Source organism: Euprymna scolopes, chromosome 42 (assembly GCF_053919585.1).
Source record: "Euprymna scolopes isolate OS-2025 chromosome 42, ASM5391958v1, whole genome shotgun sequence".
NCBI lineage: Eukaryota > Metazoa > Mollusca > Cephalopoda > Sepiida > Sepiolidae > Euprymna > Euprymna scolopes.
Window position 1 is genome coordinate 29,784,265 of NC_136523.1, and position 19,457 is coordinate 29,803,721.

Here is a 19,457-nt window from a genome sequence, read left to right on the forward strand (position 1 = left end):
CACCCAATTCTCGTTGCACGACTCGCTGGGGAAAAGGTACAGTGACTGAAGTACTCTCCAAAAACAAGGTAGCGATTGACAGAATGCCTCGTCACATTTTAGGTATATGGAGAGTCTCCTTGCCATCAGAGGAAGGGGAGGTTGATGCTGATGTTGAAGTGTCTGAAGAAGAGCCTCTTCGACGATCGCACCATGAACGAAGACGCCCAGCATGGATGGCAGACTATGATACTAATTATTGATCTTAGAGATCAAGGGGGCATGTGGTTAAAAGTAAAGAACCTTACCTCATGCATCGTGCGGCTCGTGTTAGGAAAGAAAAAAAGAGAAAATAAAAATGGTCGCCCCTGGTATTTATGGACTGAAAATCATGTGATGTGACGAGAGGGGGGAGGGGGTATGCAAATGAGATGTGGGTGGGTCTCTCTATAAAAGAGCCGTCTTCTTTATTTTGGGCGTCAGTGTGGAAAGTGCAGAGAGAAGAGAACAGTTGGATTTGAGTTTGAGACTTTTGATCTAAGGTTGAGTTCAAATTTAACGTCAGTCAGATAATAAATGGATCATTTTCAGAGATGTGTAGGTTGCTGTTTAATTTCGTTGACCCTGATGACCTAAATAATGCCCCAGAGGAACAATTACTGGCATACATTACATCCATCATAATAAAATCCATCCACCTTGAGATAAACAGTCAACAATATTTTGTGATGAAGGGGGACCTATTATGTCATTCATATACAGATTGAAATCTCAGGCCATGCTCTGCACCTTCAAAAGACAGTGTGGTTGTGATAACTAGCAATGTATTTCATTCTCTGAGGATATGATTAAACCCTAAATTATTACCAGACTACTGGGCACTTTCTACCAGAACCTAATTGGATGCCTGTGAATCAATTGCTAGAGCAACAAACCATTTCAACAAACAGAGACTCCATAAATTGCCTCAATCAAATTTTCATTGTTGAAAGATTTCCATCATATAACAAAAACAAAATAAAAAATAACAACAAAGGCAAGGGCTCGGTCACAGGGCACACCCAAATGGCCACAGACCATGCCCCGCCTGAGGTAACTCATGCCATAAATGCAAAAGAAAAAACTACTTCTCATTTGAATACAGAAATAAGACAGGAGATACACCACCCACCTTCGCCATTCAACCTTGTCAATACAATACTCCCAAGGAAAAAGAAAACCATTCTTAATGCCTGTAATGAATATCAGAGGTTACATCTTGCTGTGAAAGTGTGTAATGTTACCACTATTATAATATTCTGAGGCAGATATCGATATTCGTGAGGTTTCTAGACATCCAATTAAGGAGATTCAAGAACATTATAGAAGGTTTCCCTTGTGTGGTCCATTGTGTGGATGATTCCATTTTATGGGATGATGATAAAGCACTATCCTTTTGACACACTATTAGATACACCATGATTTGTGCTGAAAATGGAATTGTTTTCAACCCAGATAAATTTCATTTTGCAAAAGACAATATGGAATTTGCTGGTATTGATATCATCCAAATAGGGTATAAACTATTCCCAAAATTATTTGAGGACATCAGAGATTTCCTATCCCAACAAATATAATAGGAGTTAGGTCTTTCTTTTGGCTGATTAACTGGATATCATATGCATTTGCCAAGATGCCCGTCATGTCACCTTTCAAAAAACTACTTAAACGTATAAGCAAATTTTACTGGGATGATACCTTAAAACAATTCTTTTAACAATCCAAAGATAGAACTCTAGACAACATCCAGGATGATGTTCAAACATTCAAGATAAGTTATTCAGCATACCTGGACATATATTGGAGTTATTCCCAAAGCATTTCGATTGTTCATCTACAATAAGCTATCTTTGCTGACCAGGGCACTGGGAGGTTTTTAGGCAGACTCTCGGTTACTGAAAGCCATTACACACTAATCAAAAGAGAAAGTTTGGTTTTAAAGGCTGTAGAATATTTGTTATGGTTTACTTTCACCTGATAATTGCTATTGATTACAAACCCCTGGTATCAATATTCAGTGGACATAGTTTAGATGAGATTAATAACCCCAGGATATTAGACGTTAGAGAACAGACCTTGATGTACCAATTCAGGCAATGCCAATGGTGGGGCAAATGCAATGTCTTAGATCCCTGCACTTATCAGAAAAGTCACAGCAGTTGAATCAGACAATCTAGAAGAAGCACTGCAAGCTGTCATAGAATCAATCAGGAAACACCCTCCCCCACATCAAAATGGCATGCATACAGCAAGAGGCTAAGACAGATTATCAATACCTGAGCCCTGTGAACATAAGGAGCATAACATAACCCAATATCAAAGAATTCTGGAATATGTGGAATGACCTATACACGGTTCAGTCCTTAGTATTTATAATGGAACAACCTTCTAACACTAATAATGGTTAGCTAGTCGTGAGAGACACCAACAGAAAGAAATATAGAAAAAGGGAAAAAAGGAAGAGAGTTTAACACTCATACAGAAGAATAAAGAAAGAACTTCCACACGTGTTGTAGGCAAAATCCCTTTCCAGACTTTCAAAAATCCAAAATCAATTCTCCTTAGTTGGTAGTTCACTACATTTCAAAAGGAAAATTATTACAATACAAGCTAGACGCCCAGCGTTTCCCAGGCATACAATTGCTCTTGGCATATCAAAGGCTTTTGATAGAGTATAGTATAAAGATTTCCAACTACGGAATAGTTGAAAAATATCCTCTTTATTATTAAATCCTTTCCCATTGTTAGATTTATAAGAGGCAGAAATCAGAAGCTCATAGTATCAACACCAGCGTCCCTTCAGAGTTCCATCCTGGCCTAACTCTTTTATTGATATACATCAATGATCTCCTAAATCACATACTTAGATCATTTATAGACATTTGCAGACAACACTACCATCTATGGCAATACTTCAAAGGTCGGCAATAACAAAAATCTCTTTCTTCTGACCTTGAGAACATGGTGCAATGAAGGCAAAGGTGGCTAATTAATTTTAATGCATCTAAAACCAAGTTTCTCCTTTCCATTATCAATGCTCTGGCCCTCACTTTGCCCCAGTTGAAATGAATTGTTCTCACCTTGGGAAAGCACCCTGTTTTAACACGCTTCTGGACAAGCACCCTGTTTTGACAAGCTTCTGGACAAGCACCCTGTTTTGACAAGCTTCTGGACAAGCACCCTGTTTTGACAAGCTGTCTGTTTTGACAACCTTTGATTCGTGACCTGAAATGGAACACATACATCAAATCCATTGCTAAGATCGCCGGGAAACTGGTTGGATCATTCTGCCGCTCCAGTTGATATCTCACTACTGATGTAATCCTCTACCTGTAAAAGAGCCAAGTACATCCTAGGATGGAGTACTATTACCACATCTGGAGAAGAGCTGCTCAGAGCATCTTCATCTGCCTCAACAGGGTACAAAACTGACTTCAGAATCTGGTTGGTGATGTCCTTTTCTCCTCTCTGCAGCCTCTGTCTCATAGAAGAGATGTTGTCAGTTGGAATCTGTTATAAATTATTATATATCACATTGTTCTACCGTTAATTTCATGGCATGTGCTCGACTGACCTTCACTTTATGGTTCCTCCCCTGATAAGTCACTTGCAGCAAATACCTGACTATGTTCAACAACCATCAGCAATTTCTCTTACTATCTGTGCCTGAATCAATAAATCAGTAAATTCCATAAGCAGAGCTTTTTTTCAGAACTGATCGTCTGTGGAACTCCATATTATGGAGCTGCTGTTCAGTTGATTATAACATGGTTGTTTTCAAGTCCTTATAACATGGTTGTTTTCAAGTTCTTGAAGAGCTGTCCTCTAAAATAAATTATTAACAAATTTCTATTACAGTATACCATTAACCCTTATCCTTGAGGTCTTGATGAGTGGTGACTATATGAAGAAAAAATGTTAAGTAGAAAATTTCACTTACATTATGTAATATTAATGCTCCTACATAAAATTTTTAATGGGCAAATATATTGATTAAATAGAAAATATATAATTAACTTATTAGCATCGTTGTTATACACGATTAATTATATGTTATAGTAGACAATTATATTAATAACTAGCAGTACTCACTAGCCGCCATTACGAGGTGGAAGCATGCTGACTTCCTCAAATAAATTAAATTATGGTTGTTGTTGCTGCTGCCCAACCCTCAACCTTCTCATGTTACAGAAGGCTATTGGAATAGACACCTCCAACTCCTCATGGTAAGAATGGCTATCGGAATGGATATCCCCAACCTCCCCATGGCAAGATCGGGTGGACTGAGATGGTTTAGTAAGGATATTGAACAACCCCCTCAGTCGAAAATTTAAACAAAAATAGCTGTGAGGGGAAAAAGATAAAAAAAAATAGACAGTAGGCAGCCTAGGTATATAAAAAAAAAATAAAATAAAATAAAAAATTGTAGGCAAACAGGCTCGAACTTGTAACATGAAGCAGGAAAAGAAGGAAACCATTGAGCCGTGACATCCACAGGTAAAAATATAAGGTCATTCATCTGAAGGCGTATGTTGACTTTTGAGATGGATTGAGTGATCGAGAGATAGAGAGAGGGAAAGTCAGTAATTTATGACAGACGAAATTCATCATGACTTCAATAAAGAAAATAAGGAAAAACGTAATCGGACGGTAGCTTATGAAAAAAATAAAATAAAATTGGCTTGTTTTTAATGAATGAAAACATTTAAAAAAGAAAGCAGCGAAGATGTTTTTGATGTAACAAAGTTGATGACATTAGTAATACAAAAAGCGATAGAGAGAGAGAGAGAGAGAGAGAGAAATTGAGAGAGAGAGAGAATAGATGATGAACTAATTGTAAAGTAAATTGTAACCATTCGGTAAGTTTTTATTGGTGATTTTGTTTGAATATATGTGAGCAGCCAAGAAGTAAATAATTCACACATAATGTTGGTGTCATGAGTAACAATGGTTTAATCATGGTTTAACAATTTTGCGTAAAGCGTGGTTTGCAGATATCATGTTGTGTAGAATCCATCATCGTTCGTTTTTGTTGAAGGTTTAAAATCTGAAATAAGAGAATTACAGCTCGCATCCAATGAGAAAGGGAAAGGATGGGATTTGCATAGAGAGAAATCATTATTTTCTGAATCTGCAAATCGGAAGTGAATTTGTAAGAGTTTATGAGTCAGTTTATAAGGGTGACGGGGTATTACAAGTCTACTGTGTGTAATTTTATGCAGTGTAGAGTGGGGTGGTGAAAGCAGTTATGAATTAGAGGAAAAAATAGGAACTACTTCCTCTAATGATATTGGCGATAGTGATGATTTCTGTTCTAGGATTAATTGTAGGATTTTTGATATACAGCCTAAATCTGTCTATAATGCAGTTGTAAAGTTACATAATGTAGTCTAAGCACAATAAATTTGTATGTGGCATCTGTTGTTGTAAATCTACAGTAATTTGGTCCAGTATGGAATTTCTGCAATCAAAATATTATATACAGGAGGAAAATATATTAAATAGTGTAATTTTCTTTATACATCTGTCGCTATATAATGCTGCTACACTTGTATGATTAAGGTCAATAAATAGTGATTTTACTTATCTAATTATTATATTAATTCAGCTAAATAGAAGTTCAAATGTTAATTATATTAATAAAATGGAAGTTAATTATTTTCCTTATATTATTACTTATATTACTTGGCTAAATCGAGTTTGTACTGGCCAATTATGGTGCTTGAATGGAAGTTGGAGTTATATATTATTGTGATATAACCTTCCCCGAGCTTCTAATAGCAGATTGTATTAATTAAGCAATAGTTAAATAAAGTCCTTAGATTATTTTTTTATAGTAAGTTGGCTAAATAGATTTCCTAAATGAGGATTATATTGATTAAATAATAGTAAATTACGATAATCTCTCTATAATTCATTACATTATATTGCTTAAATATAACTTAAATGAAGTTATTTCCCTGACATTATTATATAAACGTTGTTAAATCGACACTGCTAAAGAGTTCTGTTAATGGCCGATTATAGTGTTTAAACAGACGTTAAATAGAATTATCTCCCTTACATAATTGTCGCTTAATAATTTCTTATCTTAGGCAATCATAAAGAGTTATGAGGCTTGATTTTTTTCTGTTGCTCTTGGCCTTTGGGCCGGGATCAAAGTGTAGTGTCTGCAGGTGCTGCAGGTAGGGACCATATGTGGGGGCAACCTCACGTGTAAGACCTTGGTCAATGTGGGGTGGCCCTTCATACCAGTTGTCACTGTCCAGCTCCCCTGCTCCCCGGGGAGCTGGTCTCCATTTCCCCTTCACTCCTCACATTAAAAATCGGCCTTGTGCCTAATTTGCTCGGTGGGGGAGCAAATAAATACCCTATTGTTCTTGGCCTTCGGGCTGGGATCAAAGTGTAGTATCTGTTCTGCAGATGCTGCACTTAAGATAATTTGTACCAGTCAATGGAGGGAAAACCCTCTATACTGGGACAATTATTATTTTTGGTAACCAGAGTGCCCCCTTTTTGCCTACTTTTAGGGGAGCTGGTTTTTACCCCACATTAAAAACGGTATTGTGCCTAATTTGCTTTGGTGGGGAAGCAAATAAATACAATAAAGAGTTATGCTGTCCGTCTAATTGAAGTAACTACTTTACTAAGCGATACGTTTTTTTTTTTTTTTTTTTTTTTAATTTGGGAAGCTAAAAAATTGAAAGAATGTTTAGAAAAGAAAGATGCAACTATTTTTTTTTTTCTTTTTCAAACAACCCTACCTGGACCCTAACCCGACGGTCTTTTTTGTAACATCAAAATATTCGAGGAACTGTAAGAAAAGAAAGGAGCAATTATTTTCTTTACAAAGAGTTCAACTTCATAATTGCCAAATTGGCATAGTAATAAGAAAAAAAAAGAAAGAAAAAAGTAAAATACGACGATATTGTGATTTTTGTGCTTGTTCATCTATGTTACTGCATCATTGTCGTAAAAATTGAAATTAACTTTAAAATACTATTATTTTCAATTTATTGTCCATTTTTACGGTATTTTTGTAATTAAAATGTATAGTGAAGATACAGATTAGTTAAAAAGCGTACTCTCCTTCTCACAATGTTAAGAACGGGCTTCTTAATAACATTAAAGTGCAGTAACATAGATTCACAAGCATCATAATTTTTCTTACACAATGTTTTGTAAAATGAAACATTACAAAAAAAGAAAAAACTATAAAATTATCTTTTATATTTACTTTTTTTTATTTTTGTTTCATTAAATAGAGTAGTTGAAATACATTTTTTGTTTGAATCTAAAAAAAAGTAGTAGCATTCATCTTTTCTTACAATATAATTCCCAAATTATCGAATAAGAAAAACGAAAATTTTAACGAATGTTTTAGTAAAATTATGAATCATGGATGCGTCTTTTTCAGGGCGATAATTTTATCATTCAACACTGTAGTTAATCCTAACACTGTAGTTAACCCTAACCCTAACTCACATTATTGACGTCGCTAATTACATTAATTAGAAGTTAAATAGAGTTATTTCCCTTACATTTTTGCTATATTAATGCTGCTAAACAGCTGTTCAAGTTGATTATATTGTGCGTGCATACAGAAGTTAAAAAGTGGTTTCGCATATGAATATGTAGTTACAAAGTGTTGTCCTAAAGAAAACAGCACTACAGATTTATTTTAAAATTTTTATTGAAAAAATCAATGGAGGTAACTTGATTATGTAGTAGATATGATATATTCAATATAGCAACCTTCAACCTCAATCCTTGATACGGGTCCAGAGAACTGGAAGCATGCCTTTTCCACAAGCGGATGGTTTTGGTGTTGTGGGAGGTCATGTTGGTGATGTTTTCGATATGAACAAATGAAGTAGTCCAGTGGGTTCATGTCGGGGGAGTAGGGAGGCAGTGAGAGAAGGGTACAAAGTCATAGCACTAGCACTCCTCTAAGTCTTTTTGGACTTGTGGGCCGGCGCTGAGTCCAGCTGCCACACGTACAGCCATCTTATTGCAGCAGGGGGTCCCGGGATCACCAGACTCTTCAGCACATCCAGGTACACTCTGGTATTGATTTTCAAGCCGACTTCGAAGATATGAGTAGGCATGATGTGATGGAAACAACACACACAAAAAAAAAACGTAACCGTGGCCGGAAACTTTGTTTTCATCACCCTGGGCACCTGGGCACCTATTAGTAGGAATCCAGTGATGCATTTTGAGGCTGCTGGTAATGGTCATGTTGTCATTATTTGGATTGGTGGAACAGCGGCGTCCAATCTCACTCGTGTCACTTTCAGGCTCCAATTGTCGTTGGTACACAGCTGGCCAAAAACAAAACAAAAAAGAAATTAGTTTTCATCATACGAAATTGGAATAATGTTGTCTTTTCTAGTACGACAAGGACTCATTTACTCTGCATTATCAACAAAACTAACAACATTTTGTCGAAAATGGAAAGTAAATGAGTTATTTCCCTTAGATTATTTTTTAGCAAAGGATAAATTATTTGGAATGAATGTTAGGAAATGTGCTTATCGACCTAACAACTTAAGCAAAGTAAACTGAGGGGTAAGGGTAAGGGCTGGGATTACGGTTAGGGTTTAGGTTTAAGGGTTAGGGTTTAGGGTCAGAGTTTGGTTAGGGTAAGGGTTAGGGTTGGGTTAGGGTTAGGGTTAGGGTTTGGGTTAGGGTAAGGGTTAGGGAATGGGTTTGGGTTAGGGGTTAGGGGTTAGGGTTAAGGTTTGGGTTAGGGTTAGGGTCGGGTTAGGGTTAGGGTTACGGTTACGGTTAGGGTTAGGGTTTAGAGTTAGGGTTAGGGGGTTAGGGTTAGAGGTTACGGTTAGGGTTAGGGTTTAGGGTTAGGGTTTAGGGTTAGGATTAGGGTGGGGGTTAGGGTTAGGGGTAGGGGTAGGGTTAGGTTTGGGGTAAGGGTTATGGTTAGGGTTTAGGGTTAGGGTCAGTGTCAGGGTTAGGGTTAGGGTTAGGGGTTAGGTTAGGATTTTAGGGTTAGGGTTAGGGTTTAGGGTTGGGGTTAGGGTTAGGTTAGGGTTAGGGTTAGAGTTGGGGTTAGGGTTTTAAGGTTAGGGTTAGGGTTAGGGTTAGGGTTAGGTTAGGGTTAGGGTTAGGTTAGGGTTAGGGTTAGGGTTAGGTTAGGGTTAGGGTTAGGGTTAGGTTAGGGTTAGGGGTTAGGGTTAGGGTTAGGGTTGGCGTTAGGGTTTAGGGTTAGGGTTGGGGTTAGGGTTTGGGTTTGGGTTAGGGTTGGGGTAGGGTTGGGGTTTGGGTTTGGGTTGGGGTTAGGGATAGGATTGGAGTTAGGGTTAGGGTTGGGGTAAGAGGTTAGGGTTAGGGTTAGGGTTGGGGTTTGGGTTAGGGTTTGGGTTAGGGTTGGGGTTAGGGTTAAGGTTAGGGTTAGGGTTACGGTTGGGGTTAGGGTTAAGGTTGGGGTAAGGGTTAGGTTTGGAGTTAGGGTTATGGTTGGGGTTAGGGTTAGGATTGGGGTTAGGTTAAGGATTAGTGTTAGGCTGGGGTTAGGGTTATGGTTAGGGTAAGGGTTGGGGTTAGTGTTAGGATAGGGGTAAGGGTTAGGGTTGGGTTTAGGGTTAGGGTTGAGGTTAGGGTAAGGGTTAGGGTTAGGGGTAGGGTTGGGGTTAGGGTTAGGGTTTGGGTAAGGGTTAGGGTTAGGGTTAGTGTTTGGGTTAGGGTTAAGGGTAGGGTTAGGGTTAGGGTTGGGGTTAGGGTTAGGGTTGGGGTTGGGGTTAGTGTTGGGGCTAGGGTTAGGCTTGGGGTTGGGGTTAGGGCTAGAGTTTGGGTTAGAGTTGGGGTTAGGGTTGGGGTTGGGGTTAGGGTTAGGATTGGGGTGAGGGTTAGGGTTAGGGTTATGGTTTGGTTTAGGGTTGGGGTTAGGGTTGGGCTTAGAGTTAGGGTTAGGGTTAGGGTTGGAGTTTGGGTAAGGGTTAGTGTTGGTGTTAGGGTGTTATATAGTTATACATTTCAATGTGTTCTTTTTAGTAAGGATAATGTATGTTCTTTTGTTTACATGTTATAAAGGATATGACTCTTAATTGAGATGAGAGTCTTTTTATATCTTAGAGAGAGAGATGTTCTTGTAAGAGAGATTTATTAAGAAGGATTTTGAAAGACTCAGAGAGAAAGATTGTTTATGTTATGATTCTTATATATTAAATGTTCATTCCTTTGATCTGTTGAAGAAGGAGAAGGGGAAACTCTTTGAGTGGAGGGGATAGTGTTCAGACAGTCTTAGTGTAGATATGAGATGTGTATGTCACGACATTTTATAACACAGACATATAATAACAATTCAATTTACCTTTTTGTAGAATCATAAGACGACGTTTTACAAAAAACACATGATGAGTTTATTCTTCACACGAGACCGGCCGTGGTTTTCATCATCAAGAATTCAAAGCTTCACATTTTAGTTTCAAAGTGATCGTCTCGCTTCCCAGACGTTCGAATTCCCAGACCCTCTGAGTTTCTCCCTGACTGTCCCCTGACCAACTCTCACTTCCTATATTGAGAAATGCATGCATGTCCGGCCAACGTGACGAAACTCATGTGCCATCACATGCGCGAGTCGCACGTTTCCCGAACATTATGATTTCCCAATAACCTATTTTTTCTTTGATTTTTTTACAAAGGAATTCAACCTACATATCTAATTTATTTAACCAATATTTTATTATCCACATTCTTTTAACAATTGAATAGTTTATTTATTATTTATTTCATCCGAATTAACAATTTACTGGACATTCCATTTAAACCTATTGTTCTTTAAAACTTATGTCCAGGGTTCGATTTCTGCTTTCTCTCGTGTTATTTTCATTTTAACTAATCTCTCTATTTTTATACTTGCATGAGAAGGGGACAGCCCTTGAGGTTAGGGTTAGGGTTGGGGTTAGGGTTGGGGTTAGAGTACGGGTTGGGGTTACGGTTAAGGGTTAGGGTTGGGGTTGACGTGAGGGTTGGGGTTAGGGTTGGGGTCAGGGTTAGGCTTGGGGTTAGGGTTAGGGTAAGGGTTAGGATTAGTGTTGGGTTTAGGGTTTGGGTTAGGGTTAGGGTTAGGATTAGGGTTGGGGTTAGGGTAAGGGGTAGGGTTGGGGTTGGGGTTGGAGTTAGGGTTACGGTTTGGGTTAGGGTTAAGGTTACGGTTAGGGTTGGGGTTGAGGTTAGGGTTGGGGTTGGGGTTAGGGTTGGGGTTAGGGTTGGGGTTTGGGTTAGCATAAGTGTTAAAGTTAGGGTTGGGGTTTAGGGTTAAGGGTGGGGTTAGGGTTGGGGTTAGGGTTGGGGTTAAGGTTAGAGTTAGGGTTAGGGTTGGTGTTAGGGTGAGGGGTAGGGTTAGGGTTGGCGATAGGGTTAGGATTAGTGTTAAGGTTGGGGTTGGGGTTAGGGTTAGGGTTGGGGTTAGGGTTAGTGTTGGATTCAGGGTTAGGGTTAGGGTGGAGTTAGGGTTAGGGTAAGGGTTAGGGTTAGTGTACAGGTTCGGGTTAGGGTTGGGGTTAGGGTTAGGGTTGAGGTTAGGGTTAGGTTTGAGGTTTGGGTTAGGGTTTAGGTTGTGGTTAGGGCTAGGGTTAGGGTTGGGGCTAGGGTTAGTGTTAGGATGTAGGGTTAGGGTTAGGGTTGGGGTTAGGGTTACGGTTTGGGTTAGGGTTAGTGTTGGGGTTGGGGTTAGGGTTAAGATTGCGGTTAGGGTTAGGGTTGGGGTAAGGGTTGGGGTAAGGGTTAGGGTTAGAGTTAGGATTTAGGGTTAGGGTTAGGGTTGGGGTTAGAGTAAGTGTTGAGCTTGGGGCTAGGCTTAGGGTTAGTGTTGGGGTTAGGGTTAGCGTTAGGGTCAGGGTTGAGGGTTAGGGTTAGGGGTTAGCGTTAGGGTTAGGGTTAGGGTTAGGCTTGGGGTTATGGTTAGGGTTGGGGTTAGGGTTGGGGCTAGGGTTAGGGTTAGGATTTAGGTTTAGGGTTAGGGTTAGGGTTAGCGTTAGGGTTAGGGTTGGGGTTAAGGTTAGGGTTGGGGTTAGGGGTTAGGGTTAGGGTTAGGGTTAGGCTTGGGGTTAGGCTTAGGGTTAGTGTTGGGGTTAGCGTTATCGTTAGTGTTAGAGTTAGGGTTAGGTGTGGTGTAATGGTTAGGGTTAGGGGCAGGGTTGGGGTTAGTGTTAGCATTAGGGTTAGGGTGTAGGGTTAAGGTTAGGGTTAGGGTTAGGGGTTAGGGTTAGGGTTAGGGTTAGGCTTGGGGTTAGGCTTAGGGTTAGTGTTGGGGTTAGCGTTATCGTTAGTGTTAGAGTTAGTGTTGGGGTTAGGGTTAGGGTAAGGATTACGGTTAGGGTAAGGGTTAGTGTTGGGGTTAGGGTTGGCGTTAGGGTTACGGTTTGGGTTAGGGTTAAGGTTAGGGTTAGGGTTGGGGTTGGGGTTAGGGTTGGGGTTAGGGTTGGGGTTAGGGTTGTGGTAAGGGTTGGGGTTAGGGTTGGGGTTAGAGTTAGGGTTAGGGTTGGGGTAAGGGTTAGTGTTGGGCTTGCGGTTAGGCTAAGGGTTAGTGTTGGGGTGTGGGTTAGCGTTAGTGTTAGAGTTAGGGTTGGGGTTTAGGTTTAGGGGTAGGGTTAGGGTTGGGGTTAGGGTTGGGGTTAAGGTTAGAGTTAGGGTTTGGATTGGTGTTAGGGTTAGGGGTAGGGTTAGGGTTGGCGATGGGGTGAGGGTTAGGATTAGTGTTGGGGTTGGGGTTGGGGTCAGGGTTAGGGTTGGGGTTAGGGTTAGTGTTGGGATCAGGGTTAGGGTGGGGTTAGGGTTAGGGTTAGGGTATGGGTTAGGGTTAGGGTCAGGGTTTGGGTTAGGGTACAGGTTAGTGTTAGGATTGGGGTTAGGGTTAGGGTTGGGGTTAGGGTTAGGGTTAGCATTAGGGTTAGGGTTAGGGTTGAGGTTAGGGTTAGGGTTGGGGTTATGGTTAGGGTTGGGGTTAGGGTTGGGGCTAGGGTTAGGGTTACGATTTAGCTTTAGGGTTAGGGTTAGTGTTGGGGATAGGGTTAGCGTTAGGGTTAGGGTTGGGGTTAAGGTTAGGGTTGGGGTGAGAGTTAGGGTTAGGTTTGGTGTAATGGTTAGGGTTAGGGTTAGGGGCAGGGTTGGGGTTAGGGTTGGGGTAAAGGTTAGGGTTAGGCTTAGCGTTAGGTTTGGTGTAATGGTTAGGGTTATGGGTAGGGTTGAAGTTAGGGTTAGGGTTGGGGTTAGTGTTTAGGATTAGGGTTAGTGTTAGGGTAAGGGTTAGGGCTTAGGGTTAGGATTAGGGTTAGGGTTGGGGTTAGGTTTGGGGTTAGGGTTAGGATTGAGTTAGGGTTGGTGTTGGGGTTAGGGTTGGGGTTATAGGGTTGGGGTTAGATTTAGTGTTGGGGTTAGGGTTGGGGTATGGTTGGGGTTACGGTTAAGGTTTGGGTTAGGGTTAGGATTGGGGTAAGGGTGAGGGTTAGGGGTTAGGGTTAGGGTTAGGGTTTGGCTTAGGGTTGGGGTAGGGTTGGGGTTTGGGTTTGGGTTGGGTTAGGGATACGGTTGGGTTTAGGGTTAGGGTTGGAGTAAGAGGTTAGGGTTAGGATTAGGGTTGGGGTTTGGGTTAGGGTTCGGGTTAGGGTTGGGGTTAGGGTTAAGGTTAGGGTTAGGGTTAGGGTTACAGTCGGGGTTAGGGTAAAGGTTGGGGTAAGGGTTAGGTTTGGAGTTAGGGTTATGGTTGGGGTTAGGGTTAGGGTTAGGATTGGGGTTAGGTTAAGGATTAGTGTTAGGCTTGGCGTTAGGGTTATGGTTAGGGTAAGGGTTGGGGTTAGTGTTAGGATAGGGGTAAGGGTTAGGGTTGGGTTTAGGGTTAAGGTTGAGGTTAGGGTAAGGGTTAAGGTTAGGGGTAGGGTTGGGGTTAGGGTTAGTGTTTGGGTTAGGGTTAGGGTTAGTGTTTGGGTTAGGGTTAGGGGTAGGGTTAGGGTTAGGGTTGGGGTTTGGGTTAGTGTTGGGGCTAGGGTTAGGGTTGGGGTTAGGGTTAGGGTTGGGGTTAGGGCTAGAGTTAGGGTTAGGGTTGGGGTTAGGGTTGGGGTTAGGGTTATGGTTTGGGTTAGGGTTGTGGTTAGGGTTGGGCTTAAAGTTAGGGTTAGGGTTAGGGTTGGAGTTGGGGTAAGGGTTAGTGTTGGTGTTAGGGTGTTATATAGTTATACATTTCAATGTGTTCTTTTTAGTAAGGATAATGTATGTTCTTTTGTTTACATGTTATAAAGGATATGAGTCTTAAGTGAGATGAGAGTCTTGTTATATCTTAGAGAGAGATGCTTATCTTAGAGAGAGAGATGTTCTTGTAAGAGAGATTTATTAAGAAGGATTATGAAAGACTCAGAGAGAAAGATTGTTTATGTTATGATTCTTATATATTAAATGTTCATTCCTTTGATCTGTTGAAGAAGGAGAAGGGGAAACTCTTTGAGTGAAGGGGATAGTGTTCAGACAGTCTTAGTGTAGATATGAGATGTGTATGTCACGACATTTTATAACACAGACATATAATAACAATTCAATTTACCTTTTTGTAGAATCATAAGACGACGTTTTACAAAAAACACATGATGAGTTTATTCTTCACACGAGACCGGCCGTGGTTTTCATCATCAAGAATTCAAAGCTTCACATTTTAGTTTCAAAGTGATCATCTCGCTTCCCAGACTTTCGAATTCCCAGACCCTCTGAGTCTCTCCCTGACTGTCCCCTGACCAACTCTCACTTCCTATATTGAGAAATGCATGCATGTCCGGCCAACGTGACGAAACTCATGTGCCATCACATGCGCGAGTCGCACGTTTCCCGAACATTATGATTTCCCAATAACCTATTTTTTCTTTGATTTTTTTACAAAGGAATTCAACCTACATATCTAATTTATTTAACCAATATTTTATTATCCACATTCTTTTAACAATTGAATAGTTTATTTATTATTTATTTCATTCGAATTAACAATTTACTGGACATTCTATTTAAACCTATTGTTCTTTAAAACTTATGTCCAGGGTTCGATTTCTGCTTTCTCTCGTGTTATTTTCATTTTAACTAATCTCTCTATTTTTATACTTGCATGAGAAGTTAGGTTAGGGTTAGGGTTGGGGTTAGGGTTAGGATTAGGGTTGGGTTAGAGTTAGGGTTGGGGTTACGGTTAAGGGTTAGGGTTGGGGTTGACGTGAGGGTTGTGGTTAGGGTTGGGGTCAGGGTTAGGCTTGGGGTTAGGATTAGGGTAAGGGTTAGTATTAGTGTTGGGTTTAGGGTTGGGGTTAGGGTTAGGGTTAGGATTAGGGTTGGGGTTAGGGTAAGGGGTAGGGTTGGGGTTGGGGTTGGAGTTAGGGTTACGGTTTGGGTTAGGGTTAAGGTTAAGGTTGGGGTTGGGGTCAGGGTTAGGGTTGGGGTTAGGGTTGGGGTTAGTGTTGATGTTAGGGTTGGGGTTTGGGTTAGCGTTAGTGTTAAAGTTAGGGTTGGGGTTTAGAGTTAAGGGTGGGGTAAGGGTTGGGGTTAGGGTTGGGGTTAAGGTTAGAGTTAGGGTTAGGGTTGGTGTTAGGGTTAGGGGTAGGGTTATGGTTGGCGATAGGGTTAGGGTTAGGATTAGTGTTAAGGTTGGGGTTGGGGTTAGGGTTAGTGTTTGGGTTAGGGTATGGGTTGGGGTTAGGGTTAGTGTTGGGGTAAGGGTTAGGGTTAGGGTGGGGTTAGGGTTAGGGTTAGGGTAAGGGTTAGGGTTAGGGTACAGGTTAGGGTTAGGGTTGGGGTTAGGGTTAGGGTTGAGGTTAGGGTAAGGGTTGAGGTTAGGGTTAGGGTTTGGGTTGTGGTTAGGGTTCGGGTTAGGGTTGGGGCTAGGGTTAGTGTTAGGATTTAGGGTTAGGGTTAGGGTTGGGGTTAGGGTAAGGGTTAGGGTTAGGGTTAGGGTTAGGGTTGGGGTTAGGGTTACGGTTTGGGTTAGGGTTAGTGTTGGGGTTGGGGTTAGGGTTAGGATTGTAGTTAGGGTTAGGGTTGGGGGTAGGGTTGGGGTAAGGGTTAGGGTTAGAGTTAGGATTTAGGGTTAGGGTTAGGGTTGGGGTTAGAGTAAGGGTTGGGCTTGGGGCTAGGCTTAGGGTTAGTGTTGGGGGTAGGGTTAGCGTTAGGGTTAGGGTTGAGGGTTAGGGTTAGGGTTAGGGGTTAGGGTTACGGTTAGGGTTAGGCTTGGGGTTAGGCTTAGGGTTAGTGTTGGGGTTAGCGTTATCGTTAGTGTTAGAGTTAGGGTTGGGGTTAGGGTTAGGGTAAGGATTACGGTTAGGGTAAGGGTTAGGGTTGGGGTTAAGGTTGGCGTTAGGGTTACGGTTTGGGTTAGGGTTAGGGTTAAGGTTAGGGTTAGGGTTGGGGTTGGGGTTAGGGTTGGGGTAAAGGTTGGGGTTGGGGTTAGGGTTAGGGTTTGGCTTGCGGTTAGGCTAAAGGTTAGTGTTGGGGTTTGGGTTAGCATTAGTGTTAGAGTTAGGGTTGGGGTTAGGTTTAGGGGTAGGGTTAGGGTTTGGTTTAGGGTTGGGGTTAAGGTTAGAGTTAGGGTTTGGGTTGGTGTTAGGGTTAGGGGTAGGGTTAGGGTTGGCGATGGGGTGAGGGTTAGGATTAGTGTTGGGGTTGTGGTTGGGGTTAGGGTTAGGGTTGGGGTTAGGGTTAGTGTTGGGATCAGGCTTAGGGATAGGGTGGGGTTAGGGTTAGGGTTAGGGTAAGGGTCAGGGTTTGGGTTAGGGTACAGGTTAGGGTTAGGGTTGGGGTTAGGGTAAGGGTTGGGGTTAGGGTTAGGGTTAGCATTAGGGTTAGGGTTAGGGTTGAATTTGGGTTAGGGTTGGAGTTATGGTTAGGGTTGGGGTTAGGGGTTAGTGTTAGGGTTAGGGTTAGGCTTGGGGTTAGTGTTAGAGTTAGGGTTGGGGTTAGGGTAAGGGTCAGGGTTGGGGTTAAGGTTAGGGTTGGGGTGAGAGTTAGGGTTAGGTTTGGTGTAATTGTTAGGGTTAGGGTTAGGGGCAGGGTTGGGGTTAGGGTTAGCGTTAGGGTTAGGGTTAGGGTTTAGGGTTAGGGTTAGGGTTAGAGTTAGGGGTTAGGGTTAGGGTTAGGGTTAGGGTTAGGCTTGGGGTTAGGCTTAGGGTTAGTGTTGGGGTTAGCGTTATCGTTAGTGTTAGAGTTAGGGTTGGGGTTAGGGTTAGGGTAAGGATTACGGTTAAGGTAAGGGTTAGGGTTGGGGTTAGGGTTGGCGTTAGGGTTACGGTTTGGGTTAGGGTTAAGGTTAGGGTTAGGGTTGGGGTTGGGGTTAGGGTTGGGGTAAAGGTTGGGGTTAGGGTTGGGGTTAGAGTTAGGGTTAGGGTTGGGGTAAGGGTTAGGGTTTGGCTTGCGGTTAGGCTAAAGGTTAGTGTTTGGGTTTGGGTTAGCATTAGTGTTAGAGTTAGGGTTGGGGTTTAGGTTTAGGGGTAGGGTTAGGGTTTGGTTTAGGGTTGGGGTTTAGGTTAGAGTTAGGGTTTGGGTTGGTGTTAGGGTTAGGGGTAGGGGTAGAGTTGGCGATGGGGTGAGGGTTAGGATTAGTGTTGGGGTTGGGGTTGGGGTTAGGGTTAGTGTTGGGATCAGGGTTAGGGTTAGGGTGGGGTTAGGGTTAGGGTTAGGGTAAGGGTCAGGGTTTAGGTTAGGGTACAGGTTAGGGTTAGGGTTGGGGTTAGGGTTAGGGTTAGCATTAGGGTTAGGGTTAGGATTGAATTTTGGTTAGGGTTGGAGTTATGGTTAGGGTTGGGGTTAGGGGTTAGGGTTAGGGTTAGGGTAAGGCTTGGGGTTAGTGTTAGAGTTAGGGTTAGGGTTAGGGTTAGGGTCAGGGTTGGGGTTACTGTTAGGGTTGGGGTGAGAGTTAGGGTTAGGTTTGGTGTAATTGTTAGGGTTAGGGTTAGGGGCAGGGTTGGGGTTAGGGTTAGCGTTAGGGTTAGGGTTAGGGTTGAGGGTTAGGGTTAGAGTTAGGGGTTAGGGTTAGGGTTAGGATTAGGGTTAGGCTTGGGGTAAGGCTTAGGGTTAATGTTGGGGTTAGCGTTATCGTTAGTGTTAGAGTTAGGGTTGGGGTTAGGGTAAGGGTAAGGATTACAGTTAGGGTAAGGGTTAGGGTTGGGGTTAGGGTTGGCGTTAGGGTTACGGTTTGGGTTAGGGTTAAGGTTAGGGTTAGGGTTGGGGTTGGGTTCGGGTTGGGGTTAGGGTTGGGGTAAGGGTTGGGGTAAGGGTTGGGGTTAGGGTTGGGGTAAGGGTTAGGGTTGGACTTGCGGTTAGGCTAAGGGTTAGTGTTGGGGTTTGGGTTAGCGTTAGTGTTAGAGTTAGGGTTTGGGTTTAGGTTTAGGGGTGGGGTTAGGGTTGGGGTAAGGGTTGGGGTTAAGGTTAGGATTGGCGATGGGGTGAGGGTTAGGATTAGTGTTGGGGTTTGGGTTGGGGTTAGGGTTGGGGTTAGGGTTAGGGTTAGCATTAGGGTAAGGGTTAGGGTTGAGGTTAGGGTTAGGGTTGGGGTTATGGTTAGGGTTGGGGTTAGGGTTGGGGTTAGGGTTAGGGTTAGGATTAAGGTTTAGGGTTAGGGTTAGTGTTGAGGTTAGGGTTAGCGTTAGAGTTAGGGTTGGGGTTAAGGTTAGGGTTGGGGTGAGAGTTAGGGTTAGGTTTGGTGTAATGGTTAGGGTTATGGTTAGGGGCAGGGTTGGGGTTAGGGTTAGCGTTAGGGTTAGGGTTAGGGGTTAGGGTTAGGGTTAGGCATGGGGTTAGGCTTAGGGTTAGTGTTGGGGTTAGCGTTATCGTTAGTGTTAGAGTTAGGGTTGGGGTTAGGGTTAGGGTAAGGATTACGGTTAGGGTAAGGGTTAGGGTTGGGGTTAGGGTTGGCGTTAGGGTTACGGTTTGGGTTAGGGTTAAGGTTAGGGTTAGGGTTGGGGTTGGGGTTAGGGTTGGGGTTAGGTTGGGGTTAGGGTTGGGGTAAGGGTTGGGGTTAGGGTTGGGGTTAGAGTTAGGGTTAGAGTTGGGGTAGGGGTTAGGGTTGGGCTTGCGGTTAGGCTAAGGGTTAGTGTTGGGGTTTGGGTTAGCGTTAGTGTTAGAGTCAGGGTTGGGGTTTAGGTTTAGGGGTAGGGTTAGGGTTGGGGTTAGGGTTGGGGTTAAGGTTAGAGTTAGGGTTTGGGTTGGTGTTAGAGTTAGGGGTAGGGTTAGGGTTGGCGATGGGGTGAGGGGTAGTATTAGTGTTGGATTTGGGGTTGGGGTTAGGGTTAGGGTTGGGGTTAGGGTTAATGTTGGGATCAGGGTTAGGGTTAGGGTGGGGTTAGGGTTAGGGTTAGGGTCAGGGTTTGGGTTAGGGTACAGGTTAGTGTTAGGGTTGGGGTTAGGGTTAGGGTTGAGGTTAGGGTTAGGGTTGGGGTTATGGTTAGGGTTGGGGTTAGGGT

The 19,457-nt window shown here is 42.6% G+C and overlaps 1 protein-coding gene across 1 annotated transcript; it reads right to left on the bottom strand.

Moving 5' to 3' along the window:
- Window positions 1-7,494: 7,494 nt before the first annotated feature.
- Window positions 7,495-10,486, bottom strand: LOC145267207 (uncharacterized). The gene is made up of 2 exons (XM_080123271.1): window positions 10,349-10,486; window positions 7,495-8,342 (listed from the first exon to the last, which is right to left on the bottom strand). Exons 1-2 carry the CDS (start codon window positions 10,362-10,364, stop codon window positions 7,957-7,959), a joined length of 402 nt encoding a protein of 133 aa, XP_079979397.1. The 5' UTR covers window positions 10,365-10,486; the 3' UTR covers window positions 7,495-7,956.
- Between the last annotated feature and the right edge of the window lie 8,971 nt (window positions 10,487-19,457).